The 25,749-nt window shown below is 45.4% G+C and overlaps 3 protein-coding genes and 1 long non-coding RNA gene across 5 annotated transcripts in view; 3 read left to right on the top strand and 1 right to left on the bottom strand.

Annotated features, from left to right (window-relative positions):
• Positions 1-1,349: 1,349 nt before the first annotated feature.
• LOC142881310 (uncharacterized) lies at positions 1,350-5,070 on the top strand. Of its 2 annotated transcripts, none has more exons than XM_076015506.1 (4): positions 1,350-1,644; positions 2,044-3,894; positions 4,508-4,609; positions 4,949-5,070. In XM_076015506.1, the coding sequence occupies exons 1-4, from the start codon at positions 1,353-1,355 to the stop codon at positions 4,972-4,974; spliced, it is 2,271 nt and encodes a 756-aa protein (XP_075871621.1). In that variant the 5' UTR covers positions 1,350-1,352; the 3' UTR covers positions 4,975-5,070. The 2 variants fall into 2 exon arrangements, with proteins under 2 accessions (XP_075871621.1, XP_075871620.1); XM_076015505.1 differs by having other exon boundaries at positions 4,508-4,739.
• Positions 5,071-5,593: 523 nt separating this feature from the next.
• LOC142881327 (glutamate decarboxylase 1-like) lies at positions 5,594-13,945 on the bottom strand. The gene is made up of 13 exons (XM_076015539.1): positions 13,905-13,945; positions 11,743-11,833; positions 11,464-11,576; positions 10,643-10,758; positions 9,912-9,991; positions 9,633-9,687; positions 9,397-9,513; positions 8,616-8,680; positions 8,411-8,489; positions 8,171-8,320; positions 7,101-7,208; positions 6,709-6,798; positions 5,594-6,635 (listed from the first exon to the last, which is right to left on the bottom strand). Coding segments are annotated over exons 2-13 (1,149 nt in total). The 5' UTR covers positions 11,745-11,833; positions 13,905-13,945; the 3' UTR covers positions 5,594-6,461.
• Positions 8,225-9,551, top strand: LOC142881331 (uncharacterized). Its single transcript, XR_012925559.1, has 2 exons — positions 8,225-8,707; positions 9,337-9,551. It is a non-coding gene; the product is annotated as an uncharacterized LOC142881331 (long non-coding RNA).
• Positions 13,946-17,622: 3,677 nt separating the features above from the next.
• The window catches only part of exoc3 (exocyst complex component 3), a 14,775-nt gene continuing 6,648 nt past the window's right edge, over positions 17,623-25,749 (top strand). Inside the window, exons 1-8 of the mRNA XM_076015533.1 lie at positions 17,623-17,778; positions 19,816-20,018; positions 21,322-21,541; positions 22,683-22,855; positions 23,832-24,044; positions 24,301-24,479; positions 24,719-24,835; positions 25,691-25,749. The exon at positions 25,691-25,749 is cut by the window's right edge and continues 59 nt beyond it. Of these exons, the coding sequence (XP_075871648.1) occupies positions 19,875-20,018; positions 21,322-21,541; positions 22,683-22,855; positions 23,832-24,044; positions 24,301-24,479; positions 24,719-24,835; positions 25,691-25,749 (1,105 nt within the window). The 5' untranslated portion in view covers positions 17,623-17,778; positions 19,816-19,874. The remainder of the gene's footprint in view (positions 17,779-19,815; positions 20,019-21,321; positions 21,542-22,682; positions 22,856-23,831; positions 24,045-24,300; positions 24,480-24,718; positions 24,836-25,690) is intronic.

The following is a 25,749-nucleotide window of genomic DNA, read 5'->3' as shown; positions in this document are numbered from 1 at the left end:
AGTCAGCTGAGTCCCTGCGGCTCATCAACAGCTACTTAAAGTCAGCTGTGTCTCCTGTCACACCTTCCACTCCTGCTTGCATGTGTTGCTCTCAGCTTTGCTCTCCACAAGGTAAATCTGTCTCGCATGTTTTTTCAGCACTACAGCAAACACTATTATCATTATCATTATTATTATTAGCTTGATGGGCTTCAGCAGATCCAGGATCCAGTCATTGGCTGCGCTGTCTCTAAAACACTGACTTAACCTAACTTTACCTTTGGCAGCAATGTGTAAAGTAATTGAAACATTTAACTTGAAGCTTGTTAACTTGGTTCCCCATTTGACGGCTTTAGGAGGTTGTTGTTTGGAAGCTGCCGACATCAGTTGAATAACATGAATTCATACTATGATGAAATAATGAAAGTGCATAATCTGTGTCTTTGTGTTTTCATTGAGAATGTAAAACAAATGTGTGGACAGGAAGTCACGGATCACATGAACAACTTTGGAGTGACAACTTTTTTTTTTTTGTTTTGTCATTCTGGTTCTGCTGCTTCCGTCAGCAGAGCTACTTTTATTTAACAGGCCTGAGTAGATCAACAAGTGCACGCATGGGCAAACTACGGCCCGGGGGCCATATGTGGCCCGTTAAGCGTTTTGATCCGGCTCACCGAACTTGAAGATATTTGATTAATAGTGAGTAAGTAGTGAAACAGCAGTATTTCATCCATGATTTCAGTGTTTCAGTCATTTTAACGATACGGCAGTCACAAATTCAGTATCGTGGTGTTGCCATGTGGGGGCGCTGTTGTCAAGAACACCAGCCTGAGAGCGCAGGACCAACTGAATGAATGAATTCATGATTGCCTTTCTATCGGGTTATTTTTTTTTTTTTTATGGTGGGGGGGGGGGGGGGGTAAAGTGATGCTGATGGACTTCTAGGTGGCGCTGCAGCCCAGCCAAGCCCCACAAAGTCCCATAACGCCGCTTTCATGGTTTTATTCTGACGTGCGCTGTACAATTCTGGGCTGTAAATCTGCAGTGAATTACTGGCTAGGAGTTGCTTTACTTTCACAGTCATCTTCCTGTTAATATTTCACAGCAAGTTATGGTAAAACTACAACGATGTACGTCACGACCCAAAATGACTTGTGATGTAGCAGCGTGTAGTTATTTGCAGTACTTGACTGAAAAAACTACAGTCATTTCCTGTTTTCTTTCAATGGTTTTACATTGGCTCTGCTCCAACTTGGTGTGTTGAACACTGACTCACTCCAACGTCACAGGGTCATTGATGCTCTATTGCCATTCTAAATGCGTCCCATTGGTCCAACTATTGTATCTTCTGTCCTCTTGTGTGCAGGTGAAGAATGGCAGCAGTGACTTCCAGCAGCAGCAGCAGCAGTGCGCCCCCAGCTGGTCACAGTGGGCCAGGTGGTGAGACCGTGCACTCCTGCCCCAGTAGCCGTGCTGCCTACCCTGAACACCACGAGCCAGGCCTGCAGAGTTCTGCTCAGCACCCGGGACCCTCCGCCCTGCCCCAGCACGGAGTTCCTCCTCGACCCGTCTTCTACATGCCTGCTCCACCTCCACCGCCTCTGCTGCCATACCAGTGGCCCCTGCCCTTCTCCTATAACTCCTTCCCCGGCTTCCCAGGCATGGGTCAGTCTCCATTACTGCCATCTTATTTAAACCAAGAAACTTTCCTTTGATTTTCTTTATGTTCTTTATGTCGTCTTAAAGGTCCAGTGTGTAGCATTTTATTTCAGGAAGCCACCTGATGGTGCGTTTCGTATTCAGTTCACTGTCAGCCTGCTTCCTTGTGCAAGATGGCATCTATCTATCTATCTATCTATCTATCTATCTATCTATCTAAAGGGCAGGAAAACCAAATACCAAAATAAAAAAAACAATAGAAAAATCATAAATCAAGCTGAATTCTGCACACTGGACCCTTAAGTCAAGATAATGGATTTGTGCACAGTAGAAGAGTTTCTATGATCAATGAACCTGAAGAAGCGATGGTGCTGAAGTGACTCTGATGAATCTGCTTCCTCTCAGGTTATGGTATGGTTATGCCCCCATTTGCTCCTCACCCCTACATGGAATCTCCAGCCTACATTTTGCCTCACCCTCACCTCCCGCCAGTGGACTACAGGCGCTTCCTCCACCCGCACGTCCACGCCGCTCCCGCTGGGCCCTATCCGAACACAAACCACGGCCGCAGAGTTCGTCCTCCCAACGCGGCCCCTTTCAGGGAAACCGTCAACTCTGCAGTCCAAACAGAACCCACGCGAAGCTCCGTTGACGGCTATACCGACGCGAGCCCGCCGATCAGATCAGATTCTGGCCACGGGAGCGCCACGGACTCGCCGTCCTCCTCCAGCTCCGTCACCAACAAACCACTCACGACGGAGCTGGAGAACTATATTTCAACCAATGAGAAGGCGAGAGCTCTGCAGACTGAAGCCTGCGCAGGTGGCACTGGCAAGTTTGGGCTGAACGGCCACATGGCCCGCCCAACTGTACTAAAGAGCACGCAGTCCAATTTAAAAGCTACTGTAGCCACGCAAAAGTGCCAAAAAGACGGCCAAGAAAATCAGCCCGCCGTCTACAAACACGCCCGTTGCAACATGTGGTCAGTGGACTCGCAAGATAGCATGATTCCTGTGTGTAGCTCTTCCCAGCAAGAGGAGGACGTGACCAAGGAGAGGCGGAGCTCTTTCCCAGACATTCTAATGAGCTGGGGTGGAGGTTCACCACAAGCAACTCTACCAGCAGACACGGAAAAAGTGCTGGGTCGGGACGCGAACCGCCTGCCATCTGATGAAAATCAGGCGAATCGAGATCAGTTGGACTGCCAGAGTCCAAAAGGCACCGGCACCGCCGGTCGTGTCAGTGCTGAAATCCTGTCGATTCCAAAGAAATTACCAGAGTCTACAAGGACCAAAGTGTTGGAGTTGGCCAGCTCTGTGAGACAGTGTTTAGCCTTTGCAGATGAACAGGTGCCCATGTCGGATAAATGCCTCGCAATGTCTGACTGTGGCCAAGAGAGGCCGGAGGAAAATTCCCTGGAAGAGACAACAGAGGTCATTCCTTATGAAATGGTTTTTAACAGTTCGACTCAAACAAAAAGGAAACTGAATGAATCCGTTTGGTCAGTGGAGTCTCTGTGTCCGTTCATCCCCAGCAAGGACTGGGCGCAGCACAGGAGCGTCTTGGAGTCCGAAATCATCGTCGAGACCACGGAGGAACCGAAGGATGAAGGAACGTCCAGCCCGAGTGGCAGACTGCTGTCCAGACTGTGCAAAGAAATGAATCAGTCAGCGGCTGAATCAGTCCCAGTGTCAGACAGCTGGCTGGTGTATGACACACCGGCTGAGAAGATGACCATGTCCAAGCAGCCAGAGTTCCACCTTGATCCTTCTGTGGTGCAGGAGCCTGCACAGAGCAGGTCTCCTCCAGTTGGGAACCTCTCTTTGCAGCACGAAGACCTTCTGTCGATGCTCAGAACAAAGGAAGTGGATGAAGACGGGTCCTCTGAGCCCGAGGCTGATGGAAACCCGCAGCAGGAAGCAGCCTATGAAACTGGGCAGCCGGTGGGGAGCTCCTGTCCTCCTCACCAAAGAGAGTCTCTGCCTCTCAACTCTGCACCTGAGGGCAAAATCACGCTCGCAAGCAAGCAAAGTCTGCAGAGACCGGTGGAGAGAGACGTGGCGGCTGCACCAGCACAAACCAGAGAGGGCGCTGTACTGCCGACTGGACTGTGTGTACCCGGTACCGAGCAGGGATTGGTTGGTTTGTCCCCATCGAAAGGACATTTTGTGGACTTTGGTGTCCAGTGTAGTAAACTACTGCCCTGTGCAAACGACTGCTGCGAGGAACCGTTCAGAAAGCATATCAAGTGTTCAGGTAGTTTGCATGTAGTTTTTCTTTCTTGAGCAAAAAAGAAATTGGTGGTAAAATGTGGCGACTTGTGTCCTGCAGTCCTCTAAAGGGCTGCAGGGGGGTAGCGGAGCAGCAGCAGATGGATGGAGTGTTTTGGTGAGACACCTCATAGCAGGACAAATACAGTTTGGACCTAGAACCAGCACCAGAACCGCCCAGAACATTGCAACAATGTGTAGGAAACGTGTTGCTTTAATGTCGATTGAACACGAACAAAAGCATTACAAGAAAATATTTGGCCCACAGTATTTGACTCTTTATTGAAATTGAATTCAAAACTGGATGAAACACAGCGATGTTGAGACTTCCTTCCTGCTGATATAATTTCTTCAACTACGGCCGCATTAAGAAGCTTAACGGGCCACATTTGGCCCCCAGGCCATAATTTGCCCACTCCTGGTCTAAGGTGTAAAGTATAGTTTCTATATTCTCACATAAGACTCACAGTGACCTGACTTTATGTTTTTAATGATCCCGTAAATCAAGACTAGGGGCCGCCCTTTTGTTTTTCTTTGTTTGGTTTGTTTGTTTGAGAACTAATCTTGTATTTTTGTCTCTTTTCTGACACTTCTAGCAGAGGGGAAGAGAGTCGTTCACGGCCACATTGAAGGTCTCTTTGTGAATGAGTTTGTGCCGAACCACCAGAGGAAACCGGGCCAGAGGAGGTACAAAGCTCGAGGTAACACTGATGAACGTTGCGGACTGTCTGTACTTCCACAATCTGAAGCACACGATGGCTCGTCCGTGGTGGTTCCACCCTGCTGGAAGCACCTAGAAGCACATCTCACTTCAGAACCTTAAACTAGAAGGCAGGTGTACTTTGAATGCCTGCGTTTTGTGCGATACAAGCGGGTGTGTGTGTATGGATATATTGTTGCACAGCAACACGTTGGCTACACGCTGGCTGGTTGGCTACATGCTGGATAGCTACATGCTAGCTGGTTGGCTACAGGCTCCTTCCAGGGACCAACAGGCCCTCAGTCACTGAACCTTCGTCAACCTTGTTTCATTCTTTTAGGTGGAAATGGAAGAAATCAGCGCTAAAGCACAGCAGACGGGAAATTTTAAACCCTCAATTTAATGTATTCAAAATTTAAATGTAACAATTTTTATTATTTTTTCAATAAAATTAAATATCAAGTTTTGTTGTCTTTTCTTTTAAAAGCGAGTCTTGGTGAAACCTGAGTTTTAATGTTGTTGTTGTTCAATGCTTCAGCGCTACAGCAGCATGACGTGTGTATTTCTCACGGACTTCAGTTGGTCAGATGAGGATCAACATGTTGACTTTGAGGTGTGTGTCTGTTGTAACAACTCAAGCTAAACTAACAAGAAGAACTTGTGGTTACAAGTGGCTCTTTATTTCCTTTTTTATTCATTCTTTTATAAGTTAAAGTTCACAGAGTTAAAATGGGATGAGGACGATCAATCATCTAAAGCAGGGGTCGCCAAACTACGGCCCGCGGGCCACATCCGGCCCGCTGCGTGTCTCTGTCCGGCCTGTCTTTATCCCCCCCCCCGCTCCGAAACTTTGGCGGCACGTAACTTTGCCGAAACGTTAGCGTAGCGCGACAGCCATAGCGTGCTTCCGCCCCCCCCCCCCCAACTCATGTTTAACGCTTCAGCGCTACAGCAGCATGACGTGTGTATTTCTCACGGACTTCAGCTGGTCAGATGAGGATCAACATGTTGACTTTGAGGTGTGTGTCTGTTGTAACAACTCAAGCTAAACTAACAAGAAGAACTTGTGGTTACAACTGGCTCTTTATTTCTTTTATAAGTTAGAGGTCACAGAGTTGGAATTGAACGTGGACGATCAATCATAAACCGATGGCCAATTAAAACCGTTACCAGTATTCTGTCCCCAGCGTGAACTCAGTGTGTCCGTCCACAAATTGACAGCTAGCGAACATGTTTCAAAGATGTACGGATGCTGGAATAAAGTTCAAAGAACTTTATTGTTGTCGTTGTTCGTTGAAACTCTTTTTTTGTAAAAAGGAAAAAAAAAAGCGATGGTTTCTTGACATGAACAGAGCAAGGATGAAGGAAGAAGATGTGAGCGGACCGCATGGAGAACACAAACGATTGTCTTCCGGATTAGCCCATTTGCGGCACGAACCCTTTCAAAATAAAAGCCTAAATTAAACGGGGGGGGGGGGGAATACATGACTAATAATCGCCAGTAGAGAGTGACAAAGTAACACCATGCAATAAGCTTAACTAGAACGTGACAACCAGACATCAGCGAGGGGCAACTTTTAAGTCTAAAAGTTTTAAGCATGACGTTTCCCCACCTGGCGCTAGTAAAGGTCTATTCTATCCCATTCTATTCAAAGATTGAGTTATTATTAAACTTTAATCAAAATAGTGATGCCAAAGAGACACAAGTCCTTCTGAAAACCAGCTCTCTCGCTTTGATAAGCTTCAGAAACATTTTAATCTCTCTTCTCTCTTCCCCTCCAGTCACTTTGAACTTTAATCTTCTGTCACTCAGATTCAGACAATTTGCCCTGACAACTGGAACACAATAGAGGTCAAAGGTCATGGCCCAGTTTGACGATCTCGTCCAAGAGGAAGTCGATGTCCTCGTGTTGTGTAGCAGGATTGGACAGCACACAGCGGAAGAAGTTGACTTTGGCTCCCAGAGGCTGATAGCCAATCATGACGGAGCCTTTCTCCATCATCCTGGCTTTGATCTGAGGAGCCACCTGCACACACACAGTGCTCAGGAGACACACAGCCTCTCCGGGTGGAGCCAATGACTTGGGGTTGTGTACTGACCTGATGGAGTCTCTTGTCTCTGTCAGGTCCATGAGGTAAGCAGCAAACACTAGGGGGCGTGTACCAGAAACACACGTTGCAGTGCTCCGGCTGGGAAGGGAAGCAGACAGAGTGTGCACACAATATAAAAGTCAATGAAGACACAGCTGCGGTATTATTAAGACAATGCAAAGTTTAGATTAAAATGCGTAACTTTTCAGTTCACTTGTTCGGACAAAAAGCCACTTGTGAAATATTTCTGTAAATAAAATACATCACAATTTGTAAGATCCCTTGAGATGGTTTTCAGTCAACACATTAGCATCCTTCCTCTTCTTTGTCTTGGAAATCTGAAAACCCTGAGTCAAGCAAACACGTCTTTGTTCCATTAAACCGGAGTTGCTGGACTTTACTTTGTCTTGGAAGACCAGCTGGAACCCCGGCCTCCTCTGCAGCAGGTCGTACAGGTACTCTGCATTCTCCAAGCACTTGTTGACCTGGGCACCAAACCCCTGGGAACCCTGCCAGGATGGAGCACAAGCATCGTGGTCACTGCTTCATTCTGCCACACTGTAGCACACTGAAGGGGTCAAGCTCTGGCCCTCGGGCCTAATTTGGCCCACAGTGTCGTTATATTTGGCCCGCGAGGCCAAGACACAGTAACTGCTGGAGGTGCTGGCCGGCTGGTGTTGAAAATTGTTTTATTGTTGATAAATTGTATTTGACTTTGACACCCTCCAGTGGAGAGTAACTGAGTAACTAGTGAGTAACTAAGTAACTAGTTAGTTACCCTCGAGGACTCGTCCCCGCAAAATAACTAGTGAGTAACAGAGTAACTAGTGAGTAACTAAGTATTTAGTGAGTAACTATCTAGTTACCCTCCAGAACCCCTCCACAACTCTTCCCAGCAAAGTAACTAGTGAGTAACTGAGTAACTAGTGACTAACTAAGTATTTAGTGAGTTCCTATCTAGTTACCCTCTAGAACTCTTCCTCACAAAGTAACTAGTGAGTAACTGAGTGACTAGTGAGTAACTAAGTATTTAGTGAGTAACTATCTAGTTACCCTCCAGAACCCCTCCACAACTCTTCCCAGCAAAGTAACTAGTGAGTAACTGAGTAACTAGTGACTAACTAAGTATTTAGTGAGTTCCTATCTAGTTACCCTCTAGAACTCTTCCTCACAAAGTAACTAGTGAGTAACTGAGTGACTAGTGAGTAACTAAGTATTTAGTAAATAACTATCTAGTTACCCTCCAAAAAGTAACTAGTGAGTAAATGAGTGACTAAGTATTTAGTGAGTAACTATCTAGTTACCCTCCAGAACCCCTCCAAAACTCTTCCCCACAAAGTAACTAGTGAGTAACTGAGTAACTTAGTAACCGCTGAGTTTATTCACATGTTATTTATTTGGATTATGTTTTAATTTGAAACCCGTGTGCATGCTCGCTAGCATGTACGGCAGTGAACCCATTCCTCTGGACCTTTGCCTTCCACATCAGCCACAGTTTGAAGGCGTCCACGTGGCGGCCGCACTGGATGCTTTTGTCCCCGGTGTCGTAGCTCACGTCATAAGGTTTGTCTTGCTGGAACAGGTAGTCGGCCCCCGAACCATTGCACTCTTTCAAGAGACCCTGCAGACGAGAGGGACCAGAGTCACTGGACTTTAGAGCAAACCTGTTGAACGCTGACAGAACGTTGAGAGTAAGTGTGCAAGCTCTTACTCTCTTCCTGACCAGGAAGGCAGAGCACTGCAGAGGGACGCCCATTAGCTTGTGAGGGTTCCATGTCACAGAGCAGGCTCTGCAGCCGCAACATCAGCACAGAGCACCAGACCTTCAGAATACTCAGACAGCTGCTCAAGAGTCGGAGAGCACCAAGAAACAAGAGGATTGTTGAAGCGTCGCGGTGGCTTCCCGCTGCAGTTACCGTTGGATGCCCTGCAGCTTCATCCTGTGTCTGGCGGACATCAGGAGGCCTCCTCCCCACGCTGCCTGTCAGGACAAACGGCTTCTATCAAGGTGAGCACCAGCCCGCCAGAATACTGCATTCTTAGTTCCTCTGTTTCCATTTGGTTTGAACAGAAAGACCAAAGTTGTCAGTATTGAAGTTGTTCAGTCACAGTCTGTCTCACTCAGCTGTTCTGTTCCCCCAGTGAACTGGGTGGCTCCATCTTGCTGTGAGGAACACTGAATTAATCCACAAGATCGTGGATGAAGCACTTTAAACGTCATTTTGCTTCTGGAAGAAGCTCTTGACCAAAGTTGTGTATTTATTGTGGAACCACACTGAGGCGTCAGATCTCAACACACAACTGGTCCTCACACACCAGGCATTAGGCCAAGTTTTGACCTCTGACCAACTTCATTCTGATTGGTCAGAGGTCCAGCGTCCGCCTCGTAGCCTCGGAAACTTTTGACGCAAGAATGAAAAAATAACGCATAATTCACTGTGGGTGTGTCAGGACCTTCACAGCCACTGATTCCACAGAGTAGGACTGCAGAGTTCAATTCTTCCAAGTCAGACTGATGATACTTACAGTTCAAGAACAACCAATAGAACCGCAGCAGTTCTCTAAATGCCCAGAGGGGGTGCAAATTCAGTTCTTTCAATGTAAATTTAGTTTGACTGGTTTTATCTTGTATTGCAGTTGTGTGTGGGACTGTTCATTGATGTTGCTCGGCAGCTCGGTGTGTACTTGCTGTCTCACATCAACATGCATCCACAGCGAGTGAGCCGAACAGACGTCTGCGATGGCCTCCAGAGGGTCCACGGCTCCGTACACTGTCGTTCCTGCTGTGGCACTCACATAGAATGGAACCAAACCCTACAACGCAATGCAAGCACATTTCAATTGTGTTAAAAGGTATTTGTTAAATGTGTCAATGATTATAAGAATGAGTATTTTTTAAATGCTACATGCTATGTTTTCCAGGTCATTCCTACCTTTTCTTGGGCTGTAAGAATTGCTGAGCTGAGTTCAGCAGGAATCATTTTGCCCCTAGAAAGCAAAAAGCACAGCAAGAAATGACTGACATGAAAGAAATAATGGTTTACCTCTTTCAATCAGGCGTGTGTTTAAAAAGAAGAGCAATGATAACGCACGGCAGTGAGCGTGGAAGGTTTTCTCCCTCACACACACATGCACACCTGAGCAAACACGTCTTTCTCCATGTGTCAAATGACCAAGGACGTGTTTGTTAAGCGACCCACACGCAGACTCACCTTTCATCACATCTCACCGTCACCACATTGTCGCTGCCAAGCCCCAGTGCAGCTGCAGACTTCTTGACTGAATAGTGGCTCTGAATGGGGAACAAGAGAGCAGCTGATGAACAGCGAGCAGACTTTGAATGTGAGCCACAGTTGTGGCTGCATTGTTGTGGACAAGCCTGCAGAGAAACAACCAGCATGCGTGAACACTGTGGTACCAGGACTGACAATGACAGTTGGATTTGTTTGTCAGCAGAGATCAGCTGGGCACTGCATGGGAACCACAACAAGAAGCTTTGGAGCACCACCAACCTTCATCCACCCTTTTCATATCACTGCTTCTCCTGCACTCGTGGGTGTGCTGGAGCCCAGCTGGTTTGCTTCCAACAATTTGCTTCATAAAATGAAAAAATAATGAACTAGGAATCAGGGGGCAGGGTGTCACTCTGGGTGTCACCAACAGCAGCTGGATTCTTTTCTGTTATTATCGTGTTATTACAGTGTTGGCTGGTGTCTCCACTGGTCTGGATCAACAATCCCCAGTCCATCCAGTCCCAGACCAGCACCAGACCCAGTAAAAATGCCTCAGAATTTCAGGCCTTCTCTGAAGGTGTAGAAGGCCCTGAAGGTTCACCACTCAACTCATTCACAGACGTGTATTCTTTGTCCATTTGCCTGTCACAGGTATTATCTGCAGTGCAAAGTCAACAAGTACCTAAGTCAGGATGTCTCATTGTTCTTACATGTTCTGATGTGAAGATGGCCAACTGAGGCAGAGCTCTCATTCCACTGGTCTTCACTTTGGGGTAGAAGTGGTACCTGGCCAGAAGGATGCTGTACAGGTTGGACATTGAGCCACCTTGAGGAAGTAGAGACAAGTTCAGGTTTCACTTCCTCAGTAGTTCTTGCTTCTTTGATTTTTTTAAACGGATTAGTGAGGTGAGGGCAAATAAATGAATGATGTCAGTCTAACTGACTCTGGGTTGTGTCCCAATAACGTAATAATAATCCTTCCATGATTGGAAGCCTCGTCTTACTAGGAGGTCTAGGCACACCAAAGGCATTCAGGTGTCACTGCATTCACTACTTACTGACTGACTGACTATTAATATCATTTCTTCAAGTTCGGCGGGATGGGTTAAAAAGCTTAACGGGCCACATATGGCCCCTGGGCCATAGTTTGCCCAGCCCTGATCTAACCTGTAGAGGTCTGTGCCTCCCCAGACCATCAATGACCCAGCACCAGACCGATCATGCTGAATGATGTTGTGGTCTGAAGATGTTCTCCACTGCATCTGCAGATCCTCTCATGGTTGAACCGGCTCTCATCAGCGAGGAGCACAGGGTGCCAGTGGCACACTGCCCACTTCTGGTGGTCTGGGTCTAACGCCAGTGGAGCTCTATGGTGCTGGGCAGTGAGCACAGCGCCCACTACAGGACGTGTGTCTCTGCCACGTAACCAACGAGATCAATATCCCAAAAATCCCAATCAGAAGATGTCCAATGCAATGTTTGACTTCATACTTTGGGTTCATTCACTCAGCTGTCCATCAATTGCGTTTACCTGGGCAGAAGATTCCATCGCCCTCATCTTCAGACCATCCAACAATGCTCTGCATCTTCTTGAGCAGAACCTCCTCCATCAGGATAAAAACAGGAGAGACTTCATACGTGAACCTGATTTTTAAATAAAAACAAAATGAAGGAAATGCATCATCATGTCATCATAACATAAAAAAATAATCAAAAATAATTAATACTTTTGATTTATCTACTGCTGAAGGTTAGATTGGTATATTGACTGATCATTCTCTACGTTGAACTGTTTTCAATGAGAACTTACATATTTGTATTAGCTGTGGAGGTGAGCCAATCACCAGCCAAACCAACCACATCCAGGCCTGAGGACAGCTGGTTGAAGAACCGGGGATGACCTGTGAAAGTGAGACCACAGGTGAGGATTAGCAATGCATTGGTGTGCATGGTGTCCCTCCAGGTGGATGGGATCTGGGGCCTCATATACAAAAACTATGTGCACAAAAAAACCTGGTGATGGAAACAACTCCACTTGGAAAAACCTCTCAATACGGCTGAAAGGTTTTGATGCTCTCATGAGGTGGTTTTTCACATGTATATGGAGGAATATCGCAAAAGTGTCATGGAAACACTTTGTTCACATTGACACGTCAGTGGGCGTGACGTACGGGGTCACATGACCAGTGCACGTCAAGTATGATTGGACGGAGTAGGAGACAGAATATTTTTTACAAGTCATGTAAAAAAAAAAATATATATATGTATATATATATACTTTCTATCTATCTATCTATCTATCTATCTATCTCTCTTGATAATCATCAACATCTTTGCTTATAGGAGGTACAAACAGCCTACAGACCAGACATGGGCAAACTACGGCCTGAGGGCCATATGCGGCCCATTGAGCTTTTTAATCCAGCCCGCTGAACTTGAAGGAATTACATTAATAGTCAGTCAGTGATAAAATATCTGTATCTCCTCCATGTTTCCAGTGTTTTCGGAATAATTTCGATAAAGAGCTAAACACCCTGGTGGTTCTGGGTGGTTCTGGATGGTTCTTAGAGCTAAACACCCTGGTGGTTCTGGGTGGTTCTGGATGGTTCTTAGAGCTAAACATCCTGGTGGGTCTGGATGGTTCTGGATGGTTCTGGATGGTTCTAAGAGCTAAACACCCTGGTGGGGCTTCAAAGACACTGATTTGGTTGCAACCTTGCTTTGCTTCATTTTCCATTGACATTAACATGTTTTCTCCATATCTCATCATAGATTGTCTCCTCACTCCATCCATCTGCTGCTGCTGCGCTACCCCCCTCTGGCAACCCAGTGTGGCCCCAGCAGTCAACCAGTTTGTCCACCGCTGCTTTCGTCCCACGTTGAACCTCCTCCTGGTGGTTCAACACAATGGACTCGCCAACCTTTTACTTTTTAGAAGCCTTTCTGATGAGAGGCCAAACATCGTCAAAGGTTACTTCAACTGAACCCTTCTGCATCAATATTTGCACAGTAAACTCTTATCAGTGAGGTCATCCGTTCACCAAGTTCAGCCAATATAAATATGATATGAAAAGAAAATACACGCCCTAATCACGTGTGCAGCATTTGATTGCAGCTTTACATTGTCTGACCCGTGCAGAGACGTGATGGACACACTGTAGTTCCACCTGGTTAAAGTCTTGGGACTCTCCAACCTTTTTTTTTTTTTTCAGAACTGAAGAAGCTTTTTGAATGAGAGGAGAAGCATCATCACCATTGCAAGAACAAGTCCAGCTGCCTCAACGTCACCCTTCTCCATGGAGCTGACCTGGACCCCTGAGAAGCTCCACAGCAGTGGTGTCTTCTGGTCTATTCTAGTGGGTATACTCTGATCCAACACCAGAAGCACCACCATCAGGCTCCGTGATGCACCAGGTATCCAGCATCCACATAGAGGTGAGGTCATGAAAGACTGACGATATCATGTCTCAATGCAAACGTATCGTAAGCAACACAAGATATGTAACCAAGTGCAGTCCACAAGACAAATGTATTAAAATGTAGAAAAATGAATAAATAATAATTAGCACCCTTACACCAGCAGTCAACAGTTTGACTTCTTTATCTTGGCTGCTTTCTACACTGCAGATTCAAACTGAAGGCATCAAATAAATGAGCAAGATATGTGGATTAACGTGGCAAAAGAAAAGAACGTTAAATAACTACATATGTGATGTCATATATATTTTATATGAAGGGTGGCTATTCCAGATCAGTCAGTTGGTTCGGTCATTCAGGACCTTTTCTAGCGGCTATATGGTGTGCAGCTGCGCATCATGTAGAGAGACCCCACAGCACCACTGCTTCACAGATGTGCAAACATTCTAACTGCAGGGACTTTACTTTGAAAATGACGTTGATGAGTTACAACACAACTATTTTTTTATTTTTATTTTTTTTAGCTCACCCCCCCCCCCCCCCCCCCCCCCCCACCTGTGCTGACACCGTATTTCAGTGTGTCTCTGCAGTCGACAAGCAGCTGCTCCAGGTTTTCTGGCTGCTCACACAGCTCCAGGCTGAAGCCCTCCAGTCCATCCTTCAGCTGGTGAGGGTGGTGGAAGTCCAGCACCTGCACACACGGGATGTGAGTCAAATAGCATCACTGCTTTGTGGCAGAAAATCAGTTTTCACTTTATTTTCAATGTTGCAGAATATTATTATTTTCACGCTGAATATTCCTACAATGTAAATCTGTCTAAGGAAATATGTGTGAGTTTTTGCCTTTGAATTTAATGCTTCAAAATTTCAATATTCAAAGATATGACTTGATTGAGATTGCATTTCCTAGGTCCCCACGTGTTAAATCTGATCTGAAAATTATACTTTACATTTTCACCACTGAATTTGACATGTTGAACAGTTTACGTGTGAATTTGTCTTTTATGTGTTTTTGAAAATATGTTGTTTTATTTTAAATATATTATTAATGTATTTATTGTGCAAATATTGACTATTTTTAAGATCATCAAACAAATGTACTTAACCGTGGCCTCTTACATTCTGTGATTTACATGATATGATTGATTTGATAATATCGTCCAACAATAGAAGATAACTTCACTTGTCAGATGGGTGCCAGTCTCTAGAAATGTGCCCTTTCTTCAGTAATGTATGGAAGCAGTGATGAAAAATGAATGGCTTGTTCAAGGAGCTCTATTCAGAAATCAGTCAGTTCCATTTCAACTACAAAGGACATAAACTGACTTGTACTCACTTTCCCTGCCTTTGTGCAGTTAGTTGCCAAAGACAAACTTTGTTCATAAGCATAAAACATGGAAATGAACGAGGCGATGAACGAGGCACAGAATGAATCCAAAAAGTATCACTGAAGACCATCATGGAAGTACCTTGGAGCTCCTGTTGGTCGATTTCCAGATGTAACCCAATAGAACATTGACAAGTTCCTGCAGGAACTGTTTGGTGATTTCCTCACCGTCTGAGGCTGGGAGCAAATCTGCATGCGCACACACACACACACACACACACACACACACACACACACACACACACACTCACATTTTTCAAATCTTTGCCCTTATCATATGTTCAATGATCAGTTATTCTGTAATAATCAGTCGCACAAGCTTTATTGCAATTTCGGGGTATTTTTTTTAATTCATGTTTTTCATTATGTCAGCTCACCTGTGCTATTACTTGTACTATAGCTGTATATGCTCACCTGCGCTGTAGATGCTGCTGAGGTCGGCATGTGTCTGTTTTCTCCCTCTGGCTGCGGCCAAATCCTCCTTCACAGCTGATTTCTCAGTAGTTTGGCCTAAAAAACAAACAAACCACAGGTTGTTGTTTTTTATTCTCCAGTCATTTGATGATTGGTCTAAACCTGCGGAGATTCGATGCACCAGTTTTTATTCTACACACAAACACGTTCAAGTCAGTAATCAAACAATGTGTGAAGACAGAGATTGGTCAGAGATTTGAAATTGTTTTGGAACAACAAGCGCATTTCTTTAAATTCCTCAAGTTATGTCAATTGTGTACTGCGTATTATGAAGCTTCAAAAACATGCCTAGATGTTGTTTGAAATGACATATTGTTTCCAAACAGATCGAGATACAAACACACAGTCCCACCTGTGTGAATGTTGTTGTTTAAGAATGATGGATTAATGTTTTTGAAAACACGAGTTATTTACCCACGATGTCGTTCTATGCTATCAGAGAGCGCACAGAGTGGTTGGCATGAGCCAGTGGCTTACCTGGCAACCGCAAGAAATCCATCATTAATGTTCCTTCTTCACAAATGCTTCAAAGTCACAAAATAATTGATCGAGTGAGCTCGGTTGATGCTAATGTTACTGATAACTGGTATGACGGGACTCCACATGCGTCTGCCACGGTGATTCGTGCAGGCTGAGAGACGCAGCCAGTCAGTCAGTTGACTCTCGGGCTGCGAGTGAGGTGCGGCCTGCTGCCATCTGCTCCAGCTGTTTGCACAGGGACACCTGGGGGCCGGAACATGAAGCAAAGCCGCACTTCTTTTGTAGGCACCCCCTACAAAACCCAAAGCTAATCCCCGGTCAAAGAGCCAGTCATGTCCCGCAGCTCATTCACAAGAAAGTGGAAAAAATAGATTAGAATGAGGTGCAATGAAAAAGCATAGGAATGCTTAGTGAGATATTTCTCATTTGATGTCATTTTGTTGTGACATCGCAACTGATTTCACCAGTAAATGTACCATAATACATTACATTTTTTGCACATGATGCTTTTAACTTCACTAAACATGTTTATTTGTGCTTACGGTACAGGAAGAGATAGATAGAGTTGAAATGAGATGATGAATGTATTGTAATCAGAGGAGCCGATCAATTGTCCCTAAAAACTCTATTTTTTCCCTCATTTTCATGAGATCATTCTTGGCACACGACCACAGTTTACTCATGTAGATCTAAAAGGGCGTGTTCTCATAGCCTCGTCTCGGTTCGATTGTGTCCTCATTGGCTCCCGGTTCACGAGAGCGTGGGCGGAGTCTAGGCGGTAAAGCGGGACAATGTTTTCGACGGCATTATTTCTGTGCGATACACGACAGCGCAGCGATGGACAAAGTAGAGGTTGTTTCATAGCTGCTGCTCGGTCTGTGGTTGCTTCTCTGTTAAAGAAAGAACAGTTTCCCTCACTGAAGTCACAGTGGATCATTTATGCAGGCAACGTTTATCATTTCTGGTTTGGTTTTCTGGGAGAGTAAAGGTGTAGTTCAACCTTTGATATTTTCACCAAAAGTAAACACGAGACGGGAAATGGCATTTATTTAAAAATACCACTCAACTCGCTTCGTCTCGCTCGGACCCTCAGCGCTTGAGGTACCAAAACGGCGCCCCCTACAACCGTGTAGCGGCCAGTGCGAACGCTCTACAACCGTAACGTGGCGAGGTGAGGCTATGAGAACGCCCCCTAACACATAACATTGCAGTGAGGCCACCCCACAGAAAGAAGGTTGTGGGTTCGATTCCAGGCCTGGAGCCTTTCTGGTGTAGCATTTGCATGTTCTCCATGTGTCTGCTGGGTTCTCTCCATGTTCTCCATGTGTCTGCTGGGTTGTCGCGGAGCAGCAGCAGATGGATGGAGTGTTTTGGTGAAACACCTCATAGCAGGAAACAATCTATCATGGGGCATGGAGAAAACATGTTGCGTTACATATCTATTGAAAATGAACCAAAGCAAAGTTGCAACCAAATCAGAGTCTCTGAAGCCCCACCAGGGTGTTTAGCTCTTTATTGAAATGACTCTGAAAACACTGGAAACATGGAGGAAATTGTTTTGTTTTTTTAAAACTTATACTGACTATTAATATAATTTCATAAAGTTCAGTGCGGCGAATTAAAAAGAGTCACGGGCCACATATGGCCCCCAGGCTGTAGTTTCAAATGTAAAGTAGTGGGCTGCTGCTTTTGCTGCAGTCAATGAGTGTGTTTGTCTGTGTCTGTGAGGGCAAGAGTTCGTGATGGAACTTAAAGTCAGTCTAAAAAAAAGGTCTGCAGACGTTTTAACCAACATCTCGGGGAACTTCTTCACTTCATGAGAGACAACGAACTCAATTAAATAGTTAGCGGTTTTTTTCCCCCTCCTGGTTTAGACAACGCTGGTTTACACTCCAACACAGTAGGTGGCGGTAGCGCACCTGAACATTGGTTGCCACCCGCCATGGAGAAGCCGAAGACGAAGAAGAAGAAGAAGCGGAAAGGGAAGAGGAAGAGAGAGACGACTTTTGTTTTGTTTTTTTAAGCTAACATTTATCACCATGAAAACACACGAAGTCATTCACTCGGATAGGTTGTTAAGTTCCTAAGGTGAGAATTTCCATTAGCTTCAAATCGCGCCTTTTCTTAGTTTCCCCTGATACGTGTGAAGCTCCAGGCTGCAGGACCGTCGTTAGCTGTAGCTGTGAGTTGTGTGTCCATTTGACGGCTGTCGTGACTAATATCAACCATTTGTTGTTGTTGTTGTTGTCCTCCCATCATCACTTAATGTATAGCAAGCTTTCTTAGTTAGCGTGTCGCTATCACCACTAGCAAGCACTGCTAGTTAGCCCGTAGTCACAGTGAGCGGTGGCAACGATTTGATTGAAGTCGCTGTCATGTGATTGAGCTCCGACTGCATTATTGCACATTGTTCAACTCGAACGCGTTTGTTGCGGCTTCTGTCGTTGCAAAGCGATTCACTGCTAACTATATTACCGCGAACCGACTAATGACGTCACTGTTGTGAACATAGAAGCCCTTTAACAGTTTAATGAAGCGGTTTATATGTTTAGAATTTGACCCCGGAAGCCCTTTTCCAGGACATTGCAGTGTACCTTGAAATCTCTTGAGTGCCTTGTCTTGTGTTGTGTTTTCTTGTGTTGTCTTGTGATCAGCTGCAACTGTTTTGCCTGGTGGGGCCACTGTGGCCTCTATAGAGTTGCCAGCTGTCCAGGAGTTGACAGTGAAGTGGTTCCGTCTTGAATGGATCCTGGACGGGCTTTTGTCCCGCATTTCTCAGTTGTCTTGAACGTCCATTTATTCTCGATGCAAACTCACGTTCGTTTCCATAGAGTTTGCGTTCAAAAAAAAAAAAAAAAAAAAAAAAAGCCGTCATCTATGTATCTGCAGGCAACAGCATTGCGCAACAAGCGTGCACTGGCTGCGTAGCTTGCGTAGAGTCGGCTGTGAATGAGGATCGCTGGTTCCTTTCAGCTTTATGTCATAAAGGAAAGGCATCCATCCTGCACTTTACTGATTGTTGTCTGAAATTAAGAGATTTCAATACAATTTAAACATTATTTCTCATGTCTATTGCTAACAAAACAGTTCAAACTATGTGAATTATTTTTTTTTGAAGCCCTATTCGAAGTTCTGATTGACCACTAGTGGGAGCCACTAGAAAGTTGGCAACTCTAGTTGAGGATGTGACAGAAGGGCCTCTAAATATGTATGAGCGATATGTAGAAAACCTATCATGTGGCTTTAATGTCCATTGAAAATGAAGCAAAACAAAATTAGGACAAACTCAGTGTGTTTGAAGCCCCTGTGGTATTTCGCTCTTTATTGAAATGACACTGAAAACTTTGAGAAATGGAAAAACTCACTTACGCCTAACGCCATTTCTTCTAGTCCAGCGAGCCGGATTAAAAGGCCTAACGGGCTGCACGTGGCTAACGCTAGCCCACAGTTAGCCTGATCCAGCCTGTGGAGGTGTGTGCAGTCTTCCAGGGTGATGCCTCCCACTGTGCGTCACTGACCCACCACAGAAGCAGTGATGCAGCTGAGTGACGTTGCAGAGAGTTGACTCACAGGTTGCTGCACTCTGGAATTCAAAAACTCTTTCCTCTCATTCTTTGGAACATTGTATTTATTTATGGCTAATATGTGAAGCTTTTCACCTTCTAAACCCTGCAAGCTGTCCTACCGTGGTGTTTCAAAGGGCTGTCTTTAGTTATGGACACACTGGAGCCAATGTCAAAGCGGTTCAATAACATAAAGTTTGCCTTCACAGAAGAAAACTGCAAAACAAAATTATCTCATTGTAATCCAGTTGTTTTTACCGTCCTACGTTCTATCTACCATTCTGTTCTGCTCCATATGTTGTTTGACCAGCCCTTTATATTTACTACTTACTAAATCACTCTATACATATGAGTATGTAAATATCTCGCTTTTTATTTTTCTGTATATACCTACAGATATTTTATTTCTGTCTATATCTTCAGTTGATATCATTCTTGACCTGTAGCCTTTTTTTTTTGTTGTTGCTGTAATTATGCAAATCTCCCCACCGTGGGATCAATAAAGGTCTTCTTCTCCTGACTAATTTGTGTGTGTGCCTGTTTTTCTCTCTGTCTTTATTAGGCTCAGAGTTTTCATCTTGAAGCGTGGACACTACAGGCGGCCGCTGAGTGACTGGCACAATGGAAGAGACGAGCAGGGAGGCAGTGGCCACTGCGGTGCAGCGGGTGGCAGGGATGCTCCAGCGATCGGACCAGCTGGACAAAGTGGAGCAGTACAGGAGAAGAGAGGCTCGCAAGAAGGCCTCTGTGGAGGCCAGGCTGAAGGTGAGCTGCTGCTCTTCACCTCAGGGTCACTGATCAACCGTTGCACTGTTGAATTTCACTCAGCAACGGTTCGCCAACACATTCAACATCACACAACCATAAACTGGAGAGCAGTCGTACACACAGGGCACAGCCCTCTACACAGACAGTCTGGTGTTGAACAAAATAGAAATAAATAAACAACAACAGGCTGAGTGTTAATCAGGATAGAATAGAAGACCTTTATTAATCCCACAGTGGAGAGATTTGCATTATTACAGCAACTGTGTAGTGCAGAAATGATGGAAATCTATATTAATTAAAAGAAATAAGTCAATAAAAAATCAAAATAAAATATTTGTTGGGTATAAAAAAAAAAAAAAGATATTTACATCTTATGAACCGATGAAGTCAGTTATATATAACTGATATAGTGATATATACAATTTTTTTTTTTTTTTTTTTTTTAACATTCTGTGCAGCTTATTTCCACACCTGCAATGTTCTGAGCTTTATTATGAACCTGGGTTGATGGCGGCCAAGCAGAGTTCACACTCTGACTGTCATCTTGGATCTGAAGGCAACATCAGAGATGAAGTGCAGCTTCCAGTGGTTCTCCCCACCGGATCAAACAGCTGATCCGCACCCACAACCCAAACTGACCATTAGCACAACTTCAATCACACTGGAAAATATATGCAATCCATTATTTGTGATCATTTAACATTGTCAAGTTCCTAGTTGTAGTTTTAAACTGATCTGAGGTCTGGGCAGAGATGTTGCACTAGAGTGCAGCATCTTTCTCCTGAGCTTGCCAGTGAACTACGGTGGCCTGCGCACCCAAACCTGGATACCTCATCCACCTTCTTCTTCATTGGTTTATTTGAGGATGTGAGCGTTCACACTGAATACGAGACGCTCTGCTGTCAGGCAGCTGGATTGTCCACACCAGGCTTCCTTAGAAATATGCTGGTGCAAGATGGCAGCTAACTGGGAGCACTAGGACCCTGATTGGTCTATGGTTTTGATTCTTATGTATGTATGAGAACTGTTCTAAGGTTATTTTATTGTACTGCAAGTATACACTTCTATTAAAGTATTTATGGCAGTATGTTCAGCTTTTACCAATATAAAGATCATAAATCAAGCCCAATATTTCACACTGGACCTTCCAGGATTATTTTCACAAATGTTGTTAAGATATTAAACGTTGACGCCACAGATGATCTAAATAATCCATCAGCGTTCTCAGGTTAAGTCCACTGAACTCGTTCTTTTGGACGGAACTGAATTTGAAATGTGTTTCCAATGAAACGACTTCCAGGCAGCGATCCAGTCGCAGCTGGACGGCGTGCGCACAGGACTGACGCAGCTGCACAGCGCCCTGCTGGACGTCAAGGACATCCAGAACTCCCTCACTGACGTCAGCAAAGACTGGAGGCAGAGCATCAACACCATCGAGAACCTGAAGGACGTGAAGGATGCTGTGGTTCAGCACAGCCAACTGGCCTCCGCCGTGGAGAACCTCAAGAACATTTTCTCTGGTAATCTGCTCCTTTCCAAACCACTGTTGTCCAGATGAAGACTGTGCACGGGGCTCCTGACATCATGATGACACGTTGGCTGTTGTATGTTGCTCTTTTTGAGAATTGTCGGGGTTTCCTGCTGATATTCCTGGCTGTGAGACGTGTAGAAATGAGCAGAGAAGTAGGAATCCAGAATGGCAGTTCAGTAGCACTGTTGGTGCAGCACCATGAAACCTTCTGCTCCTCCGGATGGCAGCAACCATCTGTTCAGGGGCTGAGCTCATTGGAAAACACACACTGCAGCCTGGTGCACCTTCTGTTGCATTGACTGCAACCAGTTGCATAGGAAAAAAAAACAGATCTCAAGGCCCTCATTCAAAATAAAAGACAAAAATCACACATTTTTCCCAGCTTTGATAATGATTTTGTTTCTATTATAGACAGATACATAGATAGAGAGGTAGGTAGGTAGGTAGGTGGATGGATGGATGGATGGATGGGTAGGTAGGTAGATGGATGGATGGATTGATAGGTAGGTAGGTAGATGGGTGGATGGATGGATAGGTGGGTGGATGGAGGGATGGATGGATAGGTAGGTAGGTAGGTAGGTAGATGTACTTTATTGATCCCAAATAAAGTGGAAACACCACTGTTGCAAACAAAAACACTCAACTCAGTCGAAGTACAACAAACAACCAAAGCAGGCGAGCAAAAGGCAGTGAGTGGATTTAATGTTGTGGGTGTTTGGTGATGGATGATATGATTTATATGTCCATTCCATCCATTTTCCATACCCGCTTAGTCCCGAGGTCAGGGTCACGGGGGTCTGCTGGAGCCTATCCCAGCTGTCTTAGGGCGAAGGCAGGGGACACCCTGGACATGTCGCCAGTTCATCGCAGGGATTTATATGTGTTTTACATAAAGTACAGTCAGCCAGAAATAATGTATACACACACCATAAAAATAAATATTTCATTTGTATCAGTACTTCTATACATTTACATCCTTGTAGAGGTCAAAGGTCACTTGTTTTAATCTGGTGTTGAAACATTGACGGCAGTTTTTCTTCCGCTGGTGTGCGTGTACATTATTTTGGCGGGCTCGGTGCATGTTGCAGCAGCGCCGCATGAACTCGGCCGTGTGTCTCATTGCAATACAGTACCAGAGATCGTGGCCGACACGCAGCAGCTGATCGAGCAGGCGGAGCTGCTGGAGGCCCATCGCAAGCTGATGGAGCTGGAGTGCTCCAGGGACGACCTCATGTACGAGCAGTACCGCATGGACAGCAAGAACACCAGCGACATGAACCTCATCTCCATCTACTTTGAAGAGGTGAGTTGCAAGTGGCGAGCGGTCCCAGTTGACAAGGTGTCTGCTGGGTTGTGCTTCAGTCTCAGGAAGGTGAAGAGCCTCCATGTTTCTAATATTAGTCAGATGTCTAATGGCTAAGTAAGTGCACTGGCACTTTATTATATTTTACAACAGACAACCAATGGTTTCCAGTCACAGTCTACAGACTTGATGATCATCTTAATGATCACAGGAATGATCTTCATGATGGCAGCTACCATCATTAGGTCGCAACCTAAATTTGTTGCACTAAAATAAAACCGCTATCCCCACTTTCTATCATGTGTAGTCAATAGATCACTGAAGTGATTGAACTGAGTTGTGTGTCCTGCAAAATAAAAGCCTACGGAAGTGCTTTGCATTCACTGGATAAAAAAACCATAGAGGCAGATCAGGATATCCTAATGACTGGACGAGGATCCTTGAAGGCCCAGGATTTGTCACAGGTGGCGTCCAGTTTGAGTTGGAGTCACTACCAAACCAGACTGGAGGCATGAGTTAGTCTCCATGAAGCCTCGGGTGCTGATTCTCCTGCTCCTGCAGACAGAGAGCCACATCCAGCACAGTGTCAGACTGACTGGACCATCTCAACTCTCTGAGGTGCCTGCACAGTGTTGACACACTGATATTGACACCATCCTCACCTTGAAGAAATGCAACTATTTCCCAGGGTCTCAAACCCAGAAGGTAGTGATAGCAGATGAACTGTGATGGCGCCATCACTGGCCACTGATTAGAGAGCATTTAGAGACGTTGATGTCATCATTCTGAGAAAAGGTTTTATCCAGTCAATGCAATGTTCTCTGCAAACATATATATTTTTACATCCCTTAAAAAAAAATACATTTAAATCAACCAAAAAACTGCCCACTGAGCCACGAGCCAATCACGAGGCAGCTCTGCGTGCGACCACTAGCAGCGTTTGCTGGCTGGCTGAAGGTCCGTTTCCTGCGTCCAGGTGCAGGGCCTGTCTGACGAGCTGGCCAAGCAGCTGTGGATGGTGCTGCAGAGGTCCATGGTGACGGTCCGCCGGGACCCCGTCATGCTGGTGTCGGTGATTCGGATCATCGAGCGGGAGGAGAAGATCGACCGTCGCATGGTGGACCGCAAGAAGCAGACTGGCTTCATCCCTCCTGGGAGACCCAAACGATGGAAGGACAAGATGTTTGAGGTAGTGGCTGGCTGGTAGCACCAAGTAGAATCCATCATCACTAGTTAGTTAGTTAGTTAGTAATTCTATGGAACACGTTTAAAACAATACAATATAAACAACAACACTATCAGCAAAAAGAACAAATACAATAGCAGGCCTGCAGGGGGCGAGCTGGTGTTGGCGCCCCCCTGCACTACAGGAGGGATGGTTAGTGTTGGATAGGTTGCTCGCTTGCAGTGTGGTCAGGATGGTTGACTCCTGCACTGTGTGTCAGGTGCTGGAGGCCACAGTCAGCACTCGCATCGAGGGCACCCAGTCGGTCACCAGGGAGGCTGATAAGATGTGGCTGGTCCGCCTCTTGGAGATCACCAGGAAATACGTCCTGGACGACCTCATCGTGGTCAAGAACCTCATGGTGCACTGCTTCCCCCCCCACTACAACACTTTCAACAGGTAGCCGCCTCCTGTTTCCAGTTATCAAACACCTGCTGAGTTTGACTCTTGAAGTTCTATGTTCAGTTCCTTGAAAAGAACTTTGTCCTGGTTGCTAAAATATCCAGTAGAATTTGGAGTCTGGTCACTGTCCTGTCCTGCGGTCAACTCAAGCTAACCCGAACCCGAACCTGAACCTCCACAGGAGAAGCTGTGTCAACATCCAGACCGATGGCTTGAAGTCAATGTCTCTGTTGCAGGTTCTTCCTGCTCTACCACGGTGCTGTGTCCTCTCGGGTCAAGGAGCTGGCCCTGGAGGACCTGGAGGCCAATGAGATCGTCTCTCTCCTCACTTGGGTCCTCAACACATACAAGAGGTACACGTTTGTGCGTATTCAAAGAAAAACCCAGTGAAACAAATCTCACTTGGCCGTGAGAACTGTGTCTCAGGTGTCGCTGTGTGCAGAGAAAGAGATAATGGATAGATAGATAGATAGATAGATAGATAGATACTAGATGGGTGGATGGATGGATAGATGGATAGATAGATACTAGATGGATGGATGGATGGATGGATGGATGGATAGATAGATAGATAGATCGATACTCGATGGATGGATGGATGGATGGGTAGACGGATAGATACTGGATGGGTGGATGGATGGATAGATGGATAGACACTAGATGGATGGATAGATACTAGATGGATGGATGGATGGATGGATAGATAGATACTAGATGGATGGATGGATGGGTAGACAGATAGATAGACTGATGGGTGGATAGATGGATGGCTACTAGATGGATGGATGGATGGATGGATAGATACTGGATGGATGGATGGATGGATGGATGGATAGATAGATACTAGATGGATGGATGGGTAGACGGATAGATAGACTGATGGGTGAATAGATGGATGGCTACTAGATGGATGGATGGATGGATGGATAGATACTGGATGGATGGATAGATAGATGGATGGATGGATAGATAGATAGATAGATAGATAGATACTAGATGGATGGATGGATGGATGGGTAGACGGATAGATAGACTGATGGGTGAATAGATGGATGGCTACTAGATGGATGGATGGATGGATACCTCCTGGGGCTGGAAGTCACAGGTGGTGACTGTCTTCCAGAAGGTGTGTGGTGTTCCTGTTGACATTGACAGTCCTCCTTGGTGGAGAGGTTGTGGTGACAGTGGTTGGCTGGGCTGTGTTTCAGTGTGGAGATGATGTGTCACCCTGACCTGCTCTCCGAGTGCGACATCAACACGCTGGAAC

This window comes from Nelusetta ayraudi, unplaced genomic scaffold, assembly GCF_046127955.1.
Source record: "Nelusetta ayraudi isolate G7.1 ecotype Tasmania unplaced genomic scaffold, CSIRO-AGI_Nayr_v1 ptg000190l, whole genome shotgun sequence".
NCBI classification, from domain to species: Eukaryota; Metazoa; Chordata; class Actinopteri; order Tetraodontiformes; family Monacanthidae; genus Nelusetta; species Nelusetta ayraudi.
The sequence above is the reverse complement of the archived record's forward strand: the minus strand, read 5'-3'. Positions and strand labels throughout refer to the sequence as shown.

Excerpts from the sequence above, each read along its gene's own strand:
- LOC142881327 (XM_076015539.1), bottom strand. Across the intron at positions 8,490-8,615 it reads AAGCTGCAGGGCATCCAACG|AGCCTGCTCTGTGACATGGA; the intron begins GTAACTGCAGCG and ends TTGCGGCTGCAG. Across the intron at positions 7,209-8,170 it reads GGCTGATGTGGAAGGCAAAG|GGTTCCCAGGGGTTTGGTGC; the intron begins GTCCAGAGGAAT and ends CCATCCTGGCAG.
- LOC142881310 (XM_076015505.1), top strand. The coding sequence starts at position 1,353 with ATGGCAGCAGTGACTTCCAGCAGCAGCAGCAGCAGTGCGCCCCCAGCT. Across the intron at positions 1,645-2,043 it reads CCCCGGCTTCCCAGGCATGG|GTTATGGTATGGTTATGCCC; the intron begins GTCAGTCTCCAT and ends GCTTCCTCTCAG. Across the intron at positions 3,895-4,507 it reads AAAGCATATCAAGTGTTCAG|AGGGGAAGAGAGTCGTTCAC; the intron begins GTAGTTTGCATG and ends CACTTCTAGCAG.